Genomic DNA, 11,686 nt, shown 5'->3' on the forward strand with positions numbered 1-11,686 from the left:
CACTTCAGCCTGGGTGACAGAGCGAGACTGCGTCTCAAGAAAAGAAACAAAAAGGATATTGAATGAAGGAAGGCATGGATTTTAAGGATCAAAAGTGAAGCTTTATAAATGTTAGGCTGGGCTGTGGCATTTTGGGGGCTCACCAAGGCCAAGAACTGTATCTTCTTTGAGTCCTAATAGCTAGCTAACAAGGTGGTGCTCCTTTCAAAATGTGTGAATAAATTCAAGATGGCAAAGTGATGTCAAGCTGTTTAGTTATGGTCCCATCACACAGCCTGTGGAACATCTGCTCAGTGAAGGGGACAGGGCAGTGGGCCTCAGGGGCCAGGCACTGAAGGAAATACAGGCAGGCTTAGGAGGGTGTGTTTGTGTGTGTGATGTGTCTGAAAACGCCAGTGCCCTCCTGGGCTAGGACACCAAGATTCACTTAAAACACTGCGGGTGAGGCATTAGACAGACAACGAGGACACCAAATCCAAGAGGTGTTTACTGTAATGAGTGTTCAAAGGGGTGGGGTAGGGTGGGGTTCCCCCCATCTGACCCTCCAGGGCTCTGGGGTGACTCATTCTTCCTTGGGCTCAGAGGTGGAGCCGATATTTGTTCCTCCAATTGAGCCCTGCTCCCCCTGGCCCTTGGTGTTCTCAGTGTCTCCAGCCACTAGAGCCACATTCCTCAGATAATTGATGTTGAAGCAGTTGACCTGTTCATCCCCAGGACTCAGGTAACAGCAGAGGGCAGGGTCTTGCCAGAATTTACGTCGGGGACCACACAGATCATTGATGAAGGTTAATTTCTGATGAAGGAGAAAAGTAAAACAGATGATGGGGTGGGGAGGTGGTCCAAGGACAGATGTAGATACCTGGGTGCCCAAAGTCCCCCTTTCATGAGCTTCTACTGCTCTCTCCCTGGTTCCCCTCCTGGGGCCCAGAGAGAGTACAAGCCTGCCTTGCACAGCTGGATTCCTTGTGACTGACAGATGTGTACATCTGGAAATGCCAGAAGTTTGAGGCCCAGAGAAGGCATAAATAGGAACTTAGAGATGGGGAACAGGCCAGGTCAGAGTGAAGACTTTTCTGGAACCAAGAAAAAAACACCTCCCCCACTAGTCATTATAACTGAGGGCTGGTTTGAGGTACTAAAGAGAAGGGGTGGCCTGCAGTTCTAGCTCTTTCCCTTCCCTCCCCTGCATTCCTCTGGAGACTAGACTCCACACACTCACCTCCTCCTCTGCACAGCAGGCCTGTTCTGGAAATGGCAGGTCACAGCAGCGGGCGGTCATGTTGTGAATCAGCCCAGGAATATGTTTACTATGTTGGTGTGAAAGGGGCAGGGGTTATGGTCTTTGGGCATCTTCTGGCATCAGATGGGGTTGGGATATCATGATTTTGCTTTTCCCAAAGGTGTCCCCAAGGGAAGTTTTCGGGAAAGGAAGAGAGTGGGGAAGGACTAGGCAAGACTTACTGCTTGGTGAGAACTCTTTGGTTTCCACAGAGGTGGCCCATGAGGTTGGGGGTGACTCGGCTGATGTCGATGGCCAAGATGTCCCGGTCATAGTTGGGGTACGGAGCCCGACGGGCAAAGCACTCATCCCGAATAGGGCTGGGAGGGTGGCGGCAACATGAGTGGTGGTGGGTCTTCACGGTATACTCCCGGTCACAGTATTTGTCAAGGGTATCCTCCCACTGTGGGCCAGAGACAGGAAAGTCAGAAGCTGGACACTTGGCCCCTTCTCTCCTGACCATTGACTTCTCTTATTGCCCCTGGCAACTAGATGAGGGGCTCCCAGCCCCAGGGGCCCAAAGGGGATGGCAAAGAAGTAGAGGGTTAGGAGGCAACTGTTGATGTGTGGGCTTGGGAAGGTGGATGGGTGGAAGCCTGGATGAGGTTCCAAGCTGGCGCCGGGAGATGAGCTGGAACAGTGGTTGGAGAAGGTCAGGTGAGGCCAGAGCTGGACAGATGGATGGATGGTAGACAGGTGCATGTGTGGGTCATGAGTGGAGGAGGCCAGAAGTGTAGTACGAAGCTCGAGATGAACAGATTCAGGTGACGAACACAGTGGATGGACGGACAGCCACAAGCAGATGAACGGGTGGACGCACTCACAGCAGGGTTACATGGATGGACGGACCGGCAGGATCAGAGGTCGAAGATGGGCAGGCAGGCAAACAGGCTCTCGGGGAGGCTGGGACGCCCACTTACGGCTTTCCATGTACAGGTGTGATTGTTCCCCTGGCGGCAGCAGCGCTGGAACTCCCTCTCCAGCCGGATCAGTGCCAGCAGCTCCCTTTGGAGGGGGTCAGTAGCTGGCAGGTTGCGTGGCACAGAGCGGAAGCGCCTCAGGTGGCAGATGTTCTTGATATTGTCCAATGTGGGCGCCCCAGGGGGGAAAGGCAGCTCAAGACCCGAGGAAATATCAGGCTGATGGCTGGGGCAGGCCCGGAGCTGGTAGTGTGGCTTGGGAGCTTCCTCCTGGAAGCAGGAGAACCGAGCCTCCCCCTGCTGCGTGCAGCACCAGTGGGGTCGGGTCTTGACCGAGAACTCGGCCTCACAGAATCGGCTCATTGCTTCCTCCCACTAGAGCAAGAGGGGAGGATCAGCCCACTTTCCACATTCCTGCCTTGCTCCCAGGTTCCAGGAAAGGACCCTGGGCAGGCAGATAGAAAAGAAACAGTGGTTGTCCTCTGCTCCCCTGGCACACTGGGGAGGCCCAGGGTAGGGCCAGTGAATGGGACCTGAGGTTCCTCCAGACCCAGGCCTAGTGCTCTAACCCTTAAAACACACCTACTGTCTGGGAGTTCAAGGACACCCCCCCGGCATCAAGAACCCAACCTTACCACAAGTTTGGCACACTCTAGGCGGTTTGTGTGGCTGCGGCAGTGGCAGCAGCGGGAATATCCAATCTCCAGGAAATTGAGGGTCTCACCCTGGCGAGTGAGGTGGGAGTAGCCGGACTGTGGTAGGTTCCAGGGACCATATACCACATGCTGACGGTCAGGAAGGCAGATTTGGTTCAGATTTTCTGGAGAAGGCCGCCCAGGGGGGAAGCCATCCAGCCGGTGGCCCCAGCCCCCTTGGGACCGGCCCTGTTGGCAGTGCTGGGCTGCATTCCAGGACTCAGGTTCTGAATGGCTCTGGTCCCCAAACGGAGCTGGCATTCCTGGAATGGGAAAACAGTGGGAAGCGGGGACATGTGGAGGAATCCACAAAGGCTGGATGAGCTGAGAGGATTGAAAGAATCCAGGATGGAGGAGAAAGTGTTGGGAGGATATAAGGGAAATGAGAAAGAACAATTTGTGGCTCTTCCTTTTAAAATAACTAAAAGGAAAAGAGAAGCAAGGTGTGAAAGGTGTCAGCTCACAGCCTGCCCCCACCTCCTCCTGCTTCTCAGGGCTCGGGCTTCCTGCTCCTCTCCCCAGGGTCCTGAGCACTAAGTTAGGGGGATGGACAGACCAAAGCTGTCACTCACCCTCTCTCGGCATGGATCGTATGATTATCTCCTCCTGATATGGAAGAGGTGGGTCTACTGGGGTGGAAGGAGTAAGCAAAAGCCATGTTGGGATGGCCATTTCTAGCAGAGAAAGCCTGGCTAGTTTACGTACACAAAGAAGAACTCAGCAGAGAAGGAAGTGAAAATAGATGCTTTTTTTGCGTATTTAATCACATAAGTTTCTAAAACAGGTATATCCTCAGTTTTACAGATGAAGAAACAAAGGCTTGGAGAAGTATGTAACTTACCCAAGGTTATATAACTGGTGAGTGGCAGAGCCCACCATCTTGTCTGCCCCCAGCCCATGCTCTTGGGGAAGGCCATGGGGTAAAGGTGAGTAAAGAAGAGAGGGAGCTGCTTACCTTCTTTCTGTTCACTGGGCTGCTGGAGAGAGGGCAGCTCTTTTTGGAGGGGGACAGCTTCCTGAGATAGAGGGGGACCCACTGCAAGATAGGGGTGAGGGCACCAAGGAGCAGGGATCAGCCTGGTGCCAACAGGATCCATAGTGGGACAGAGGTGAGAGAGGGTGGGCAAGTGCTCACCTTCCTTTTCAGCAGGCAGTTGGGCAGGCAGCAGCTCTTCCTGTTGGATAGGGGTGGCCTCCTGAGAGGGAGGGGGCTGCACTATAGAAGGGGGAATGTGTGAGCAGCCCATCCTTTCTCCTAGCCAGGGCTGGGAGAGGGGGCGAGGGCCTCTTCCCTCCTTTCCATCTGAAAAGTGGCATGTAGGGCAGATTAGAAACCTGGAGGATCACTGAGGAGGGCATGGGGTGACCTTACCTTGACTCTGTTCCTCAAAGGGAGGGCCATGCTGAGAGGTGTCAGGGTGATCCATGGGGAGGCTTCGGGATAGGGGTGGGGAGGGGGGAGCTGCGTAGCCAACTAGAGGCAAGAGGGGAGACATCAGAGCCTACGATGCCTCCTGGAGTCCCAACCCCATGCTGCTCCCCCAAACTCTTACCTTCTTGAAAGTGCTCTGGCCTCAGCTGCCTCTGCCCTGTAGCCTTGAAGCCTGGAAGGAAGAAGGGCAAGTCAGGGGCCACTGGGAGGGCCTTCCCTGGACTTCAGCAAGGGATGGGGAGGCTATGGAGATCAAGAGTGTAGGAGAGACAAGCAAGACACGAGATACCCCTCTGTATTCACCTGCCCCGTGTCCCTTAATCCTCTCCCAGCCCCAACACACCTAGACATAACCAGCTGGGTTCTGAGGAAGCCTGTGGCGTTCTGATAGCTCCACCTCTACTGGCTCAGAGGCTGGGCCTAAAGGGAGTATGGCATATGGGATTGGGGAGGGATGCCCTCATTTCCTCTGCCAGCGTCTTTCCCTCAGGGCTGTGGGTTGTCCTCCCCAGTCTCTGCTGGGATGAGTCTCTAGCTTTCAGAGGAAAAAGTCTAGACCTTGAGCTGGTTGGAGCCTACCCTATCCACCTCCTCCACCCACCCTCCTACTCCAGGCCCTTGAAACATCTTTAGGCCTTTGGCTAAGGAGGCTTCCTGAAGGTTGAGTACTTCCCCTTCAGCCAGTCTCAGCTCCTCCTTAGTTTAGGTCTCAATTTAGGGCCTGGGGGACTGGGACAGGCACAGGGAAGGGAGTCACTTGTAGGTGATCTGCAGACACAAAAGACCAGGAGCTGGGAAGAATGATGACATGAGGCTTCACAGAGAAGCAGACAGATCTGCTGACATCCTCAGCAACTTCCCGCAGGAGTGCCCTGGCTGGTTTTTTTTCCTTTTCTTTTCCCTTTTTTCTTAGTTTCCACCCATAGCATTGAGGGGTTCCTGTTTTGTTCAGGCATGAAAGTGGATAAAGAATGTGTTTGTGCTGGATGGAGGGTGGCTCTGTGGATGGACACCCCTCAACTCCTCTAATCAGACAGGGAGCCCGTCAAGGCTTGCTGGGTCAGCAATCCGGTTTTGAGCAGCCTGGGGGCCCCTTTTCCCTCCCTTGCCTGTCCCACCAGCCCCCTCCCTACATCCTCCTCAGCAGGAGACCCTCACTCTGTGAACCCACCCCCACTCAGTTGTCCCTTTGACTGGGATTCTGTGTTTCTTGGCAGCAGTTTCTAGGAGCCCCTCTCCTTCTGTGCCCCTGCTCTCTGCCTCCTTGGTTAAAGGCTCCAGTGGCCCAGGCCCACTTTGGGCCTGCTCAGAAAAGGCAAGTCAAATGGAGAATCACTCTGCTAGTGATGAGCCATCTGGGATGCCTGGACCCAAACCCCTGCCATGCAAGCCCAGACCCTCTCCCAAGTGCTGACCCTCCAACTCACCTCCCTCAGAGGCAGCAGAAGCAATGGCCAAATAGGCCAAGACCAAGGCTGCTCTGACTGTAGTCCCCATCCTGGGGCAACTGACCACCGGACACTCAGGGGTGGGTCCTCTCAGGCAAGTCTGGATGTGAAGGGCCAGCTGCTGGAGCTTGTCTGGTGGCTGTTACTGTCGTGAGCTTCAGGACCGGCTCTTCTTTTATAATTGTCTGGTGTGATCTCCCGCCCTCCTCAGCTTCCTGCCATGACTCAGTCCCAGCTGCTCCTCCTCTGGAAGCCACTCCTCCAAAAGTCACCCTGAAGCCTCATCAGAGAATTGAGAAGAATGGGACTGACCAGAGGAGAACATTCTTATGACCCTCAAGAGAAACTGATTCAGAGAATCAAAGAGCAAGAGGTGTTTGAGCCCCTAGTTTGTGCCTCAGTTTCTCCATCTACATGCTGCCTTCTGTGGAGAGGGGATCTGCCAAATCATGAACTGGGGTTGGGGAAACAGGGCACAAAGGAGTTTACGGGGGGGAGCAGGACACCTATCCAAGGGATCTCCCCTACCAGTGTGAGGTCTGGACTGTCCCTTTTCAATTTCCCTAACACTCTGGGACAAAAAAGAGGGAGACAAAGTGGAACATCCTTTTATCCCACCTCTCCAGAGTCAGAGATGAAGACATATGACCAGCAGCTTCCAGTATTTATTTATTTGTTTATTTATTTATTTAGAAACGGAGTCTCGCTCTGTCGCCCAGGCTGGAGAGTAGTGGCGCGATCTCAGCTCACTGCAACCTCCACCTCCCGGGTTCAAGCAATTCTCCTGCCTCAGCCTCCTGAGTAGCTGGGACTACAGGTGTGTGCCGCCACGCCTGGCTAATTTTTTGTATTTTTAGTAGAGACAGGGTTTCACTGTGTTAGCCAGGGTGGTCTTGATCTCCAGACCTCATGATCCATCCGCCTTGGCCTTCCAAAGTGCTGGGATTACAGGCACGAGCCACTGCACCTGGCCCAGTGTATTTTTTTTTTTAGTTTCATTCTCCTCACATCCAAACAGCTACAGCTTCCCTCCCTTTGTGGGGTCGCCAAACCAAGTCTCTTTTCAGGAGAGCAGACACGTGCCTCCACGCAGTTCTGAGGTTCTGGGGTCTCCCATGTGAGGGAGGCTGATGGCTCTCACAGGTTTTTGCCTCATCTATGTACAAAGGCTCAGAAAATTTCTTCGGCATTTGGGACCCTCATATTCTGTAGCTCCACCAGTCGCTGCACAGCTTCAGGCAAGTCCCACTCCCCAAGGCGACGATTATCTCGAGTCCGAATGTTCACTGTTCTCTTACTTTGCTCTTTCTGGCCAACCACTGCAGGTAGAGGAAGTTTGGGAACCTCAGGGCAAATTCATCCACATGGGATAGTTTCTTTTGCTCTGCAGAAACTTGAGAGACCTAAATCTTTAGGAAGGGTGGGAGCAGAGCCCAGATATGGTTCACAGAAAGGAAGTATTCAGCTGTGCCTGCTAAATACTAAATGACCAGTCTTGCTCACCCTGAGGAGACAAGGAAATGCTTCAGTCCCCATGGGCCTTATCGCTTCTGGTCAGGAGCTCCAGGGTCACAGACATTAGAGTCAAGCAGAGAAAGACAAACACTGAGAACCCCACAGAGAGAAACTCTGTGTGTGTGTGTGTGTGTGTGTGTGTGTGTGTGTGTATCTGAAGGGGGTATTAGAGGAAGGGGAAGGTGGCAGGAGTGGTGTGGCCTTCACGCTGTCCAACCTGTGTGTGTGTGTGTGTGTGTGTGTGTGTATCTGAAGGGGGTATTAGAGGAAGGGGAAGGTGGCAGGAGTGGTGTGGCCTTCACGCTGTCCAACCTCCCCGCAACCACTTCTGACCCTTAGAACAGTTTCCTCTCATCAGTCCCACTCTGGCTCTTGGTGTCTGTTAGGGCTGGATTCACAGAGTGAGGCGCCTCTGCTGAGGAGGATGTATGCAGGGGCTGACTGGGCGGTAAGGGAGGGAGAGGGGCCATGTGCAGGTCCATGGGATTGTGGCACAGCTTGCTGTGGGTGCTTGTGGGGCGAGTGGGGTGTGCAAAACTCAAGAATCAGGTAATCTGGCTGAGGAGTTTCTGCCCCTTGCCTTTGAGATAGAGCTCTGAACCCTGGAAAATGAAAAAGGGAGCATGGCAGTGCCAGAATTTTCTCCCTAAGGCCCTTCTCCTCATCCCTTAGGGCTGATTCCATCTAGGTCTAGAATAAACAAGGGTAATTAACATCATATTAACCCTCCTGTCCCTTTCTCTCTGATGCTCCCTTGGTTAATTAACCTAACAGACACCAACAGCTAGAGTGGAGTTAAAAAGAGGAAAACTATTTTTAAGGTCAGAAGTGGTTATGGGGAGGGCAGGGCAATGTGAAGGAACACAGGGCCCAAATGAGTCAGATGTCCTGAATCCTGGCTCCTACCTGCTCAGGTAATGAGCCCCAATTAACCCAAATATGCATTACCAGACTTGGTAAACTTAACAGCAAGAATGCAGACGGCAGGTGGGAGAACATCGGCTCTGAGGTTCAGCTTACCAAACTGAAAATTGTAGTGGGCAAGCTGGGCCCGGCGGATTCTCCGGCTGAGGGTCAGTCCACAGTCTGCATCCAGGTCACTGACCAGTCCTGCAGCCCGCAGGCTCTGCTGTGCCTGCATCAGAGGTTTGGTGACAGGAAGTTAATTTACTGGAAAGTTGAGGAGCTAGAATAGTCTGATGCTCTTTTCCCTCAATTCTCCCATCTGTTCCCCCTTTCCCTGCCTCGGGGCTCTCCACTTCTCACCAGCAACCTCTCCTCATTTCATCTCCACATTGAGGCCTCCTCCCCATTCATCCCCAGCCCCACAACCTTTCCGTCTGCCTCCTACTGGAGATGGCCCCCCAATTATTCCCTGGGCTTTGCCTCCTAGCCACTGCTCTACCCAACCAGCTGTTCAACTCCAGTACCATCCATATCCTCAATTCTCTCTAGAAAGGAAAAACTGTGTACTCAATCCCACTTTTGTGCCAAGTGCCCTTTTGGCGGCTTTCAACATTTGTTAATTTGTTTAATTTTCATACATCTCTACAAGGTAGGGATTAATCACATTTTTTAGATACAGGATTTCCAGCATCTAGGACAGCAGCCACTCGAGCCCAGTCTTGTGGCTCCAAGGGCTGTGCTCCTTCCTCCACCACCCGTGTGGCCTCTTCCTGCCCACTGCAGGGCACCAGACTCTACTGGACCTGCTTCTGCCCCCTCCCTTGCCTCAACTCCTTACCTCCCTGGCATATTCCTCTTGCTCAGTCCCCACAGGGATAACCACCACCTGGAACGGGGACAGCCACAGTGGCCTGGTAGGGAAAGAACAGATGATGGCAAATTAGTCACTCTGGCTCTTGCCAGTAGTGTGGTTGTACAGAGCAGACTAGAGAAGGAAAAAGGCTGGCATATGAAGGGCGACAGGATTGGGAGCATAAACTATCTGGTTTGGGGCCAGAAGAGAAATCCAGGGTCAGAGGTCTCACCATTTCCCCCCGCAGCTTTCTGCCAGCACTCCCAACAGTCTTTCCACAGAACCAAGCACTGCTCGGTGAATGAGGACTGGACGCTCCAGGGCACCCGCCTGCCTTGAAAGGAAAAAGGGGAGTAGATGGAATGGTGGAAGTATCACAAATTGTGTACCCAAGATCACCTTCCAGTTTTTAAGAAATATTCAGCTCTGGCAGGAGAGGGTGTAGAGGATTTGGTTTTTAGGGCCAAAGGCAGAAGGACCTATTCCATGCACTGTCAAGAGAAAAGAGGATACGGCAAGGCTTTATACCCCTTATACTGGAGGTCAAATCTCAGGGGCAGTTGGAAGTCAAGCTGAATTGTTCCACACTGATGTGGCCGGCCCCGGGCATCATGGAGGTGCACATCAATCTACAGGAAACAGATGGGAAGGCATGAAATAAGCCAGAAGCATTATCCAGAACCACTATCCTTCATTACCTGTGCCATCCCACCCTTTAACCTACCCTTATCCCGGGCTACTACCCTCATCATGGCACCCAGCACTATCATACGCTACCCCTCCACTTCACTCTACTCATCTCACTCTGGCAGTAGTTCTCAGCAGCTCTCTCCACTTAATAATGATGTTATAATATTACCAGACGTCCACACCCTGGCCTCTCAATTCCTTGAGATGAGCTCAGAGATCTTCACCAGCACCCATTTATGGCTACACCCTTTATCCTGTCCTCTCCCTCAATGGCTGTACCTCTGAAACAGTCCATCAGACACCCTACTCTGATTACTGTCTCTTGGTCAGCTAGCTCTGACAATTATTCCTTTTTTTTTTTTGAGACAGAGTCTCGCTCTGTCACCCTGGCAGGAGTGCAGCAGCACAATTTCAGCTCACTGCAGCCTCCACCTCCTGGTTTCAAGCAATTCTCCTGCCTCAGCCTCCTGAGTAGCTGGGACTACAGGTACATGCCACCACGCCCAGCTAACATATATATATATGTGTGTGTGTGTCTGTGTGTGTGTGTGTGTGTGTGTGTGTATTTTTTTTTTTCCAGTAGAGATGGGGTTTCACCAGGCTGGTCTCAAACTCCTGATCTCAAGTGATCTGCCCACTTTGGCCTCCCAAAGTGCTGGGATTACAGGTGTAAGCCACCACACCCGGCCATGACAACTATTCCTATTAATGGCACTTCAACTCACAGGTTCTTTAACTCCTCTTTTTCTCTATCATCCTCAGGCCCCTTCCACCTTTGTTTCTTTCCCCATGAAGCTGTACCATTTTCCCTAGTTCCCTTGTACCATTCGTTGTTCTTCTGCACCTTAGCCTCCTACATATTTGGCCCTGCAACAGAACTGCTCAGTGCTGCCCAATATGTCACAAACCACACAGATGCAAATGCAGAGATTGATGCCACCACGGAAGTCAGTATTTCGAGATTCAGCTGGTCCCTGGCTGCTGCCAGCAATCCTTTGGGTTGCCCTAATAAGCTCTATGCTCTGTTCTCCTCAGGGGTTTTCTAGCTTTTTGCTCTCTCTTTTTATAGCAGTATCTTAACCAGCAACTTATTAGACTGATTCAACATAATACACACTTTATGCACTTTATGACTGTTATCTCTGTAACCTTAAGCACAATGTTTAACCTCTCTCAATTTTTTTCTTAGTAATAAAGATATTTTATTTGCCTACTATTATTGCTGAAATAAATCAGAAGACACATTTGCATTACTGTTAATATTTTAATTTACTAACTACTTATTGAAGCAGCTAAATAAATACCATATACTGGAATAGACACTTGGGACATAAAAATGAGTAATACACATGTTACCTGAATAAAAGACCCCAGCACAGTAAACAGCAACTTTGAGTACTCAAAAGATTTTAGCCAGGCAAGGCACATGGCTCACTCCTGTAATCCTAGCACTTTGGGAGGCCGAGGTAGGCGGACCACCTGAGGTCAGGAGTTCGAGACCAGCCTGGCCAACACGGTGAAACCCCGTCTACTAAAAATAGGAATACAAAAATTAGCTGGTGTGGTAGTGGGTGCCTGTAATCCCAGCTACTGGGGAGGCTGAGGCAGGAGAAATGCTTGAACCCAGGAGGCAGAGGTTGCGGTGAGCCAAGATTGTGACACTCCACTCCAGCCTGGGCGACAGAGTGAAACTCTGCCTCAAAAAAAAAAAAATTAGCTGGGTGTGGTGGGGCACACCTGTAGTCCCAGCTACTTGGGAGGCTGAGGCAAAAGAATTGCTTTAACCTGGGAGGTGGAGGTTGCAGTAAGCCAAGATCCGCACTACACTCCAGTCTGGCAACAGAGCAAGAGTCTGTCTCAAAAAAACCAAAAAATGCCAGGCAAGGTGGCTCACGCCTGTAATAATCCCACCACTTTGGGAAGCCAAGGTGGGCGGATCATCTGAGGT

General features: G+C 51.9%; 2 protein-coding genes across 6 annotated transcripts in view; both read right to left on the bottom strand.

The window, feature by feature from the left end:
* Window positions 1–237: 237 nt before the first annotated feature.
* Window positions 238–6,422, bottom strand: ECM1 (extracellular matrix protein 1). Of its 3 annotated transcripts, none has more exons than XM_011973615.1 (10): window positions 5,754–6,422; window positions 4,448–4,498; window positions 4,273–4,368; window positions 4,030–4,197; window positions 3,850–3,930; window positions 2,835–3,157; window positions 2,200–2,574; window positions 1,462–1,682; window positions 1,220–1,307; window positions 238–793 (listed from the first exon to the last, which is right to left on the bottom strand). In XM_011973615.1, the coding sequence occupies exons 1-10, from the start codon at window positions 5,821–5,823 to the stop codon at window positions 563–565; spliced, it is 1,704 nt and encodes a 567-aa protein (XP_011829005.1). In that variant the 5' UTR covers window positions 5,824–6,422; the 3' UTR covers window positions 238–562. The 3 variants fall into 3 exon arrangements, with proteins under 3 accessions (XP_011829005.1, XP_011829006.1, XP_011829007.1); XM_011973616.1 differs by having other exon boundaries at window positions 4,030–4,110; window positions 4,267–4,368; XM_011973617.1 differs by lacking the exon at window positions 2,200–2,574 and having other exon boundaries at window positions 4,030–4,110; window positions 4,267–4,368.
* A 456-nt stretch (window positions 6,423–6,878) lies between these two features.
* TARS2 (threonyl-tRNA synthetase 2, mitochondrial (putative)) overlaps window positions 6,879–11,686 on the bottom strand; it is a 21,799-nt gene continuing 16,991 nt past the window's right edge. For all 3 annotated transcript variants that reach the window (XM_011973614.1, XM_011973613.1, XM_011973612.1), the window contains 5 exons: window positions 9,577–9,677; window positions 9,281–9,382; window positions 9,034–9,106; window positions 8,310–8,424; window positions 6,879–7,093 (listed from right to left, as the gene is read on the bottom strand). In XM_011973614.1, the coding sequence (XP_011829004.1) occupies window positions 6,945–7,093; window positions 8,310–8,424; window positions 9,034–9,106; window positions 9,281–9,382; window positions 9,577–9,677 (540 nt within the window). In that variant the 3' untranslated portion in view covers window positions 6,879–6,944. The remainder of the gene's footprint in view (window positions 7,094–8,309; window positions 8,425–9,033; window positions 9,107–9,280; window positions 9,383–9,576; window positions 9,678–11,686) is intronic.

The sequence above is a fragment of the Mandrillus leucophaeus genome, unplaced genomic scaffold (assembly GCF_000951045.1).
Source record: "Mandrillus leucophaeus isolate KB7577 unplaced genomic scaffold, Mleu.le_1.0 Scaffold139, whole genome shotgun sequence".
NCBI classification, from domain to species: Eukaryota; Metazoa; Chordata; class Mammalia; order Primates; family Cercopithecidae; genus Mandrillus; species Mandrillus leucophaeus.

Bases quoted from the DNA above. Each gene is read 5' to 3' on its own strand.
- ECM1 (XM_011973615.1), bottom strand. From the start codon at position 5,823: ATGGGGACTACAGTCAGAGCAGCCTTGGTCTTGGCCTATTTGGCCATT. The intron at 4,499-5,753 runs GTGAGTTGGAGG...TCTTCCTTCCAG, and splicing joins TTCTGCTGCCTCTGAGGGAG to GCTTCAAGGCTACAGGGCAG. The intron at 4,198-4,272 runs GTCAAGGTAAGG...GCCACTTTTCAG, and splicing joins CCCTCCCTTTGAGGAACAGA to ATGGAAAGGAGGGAAGAGGC.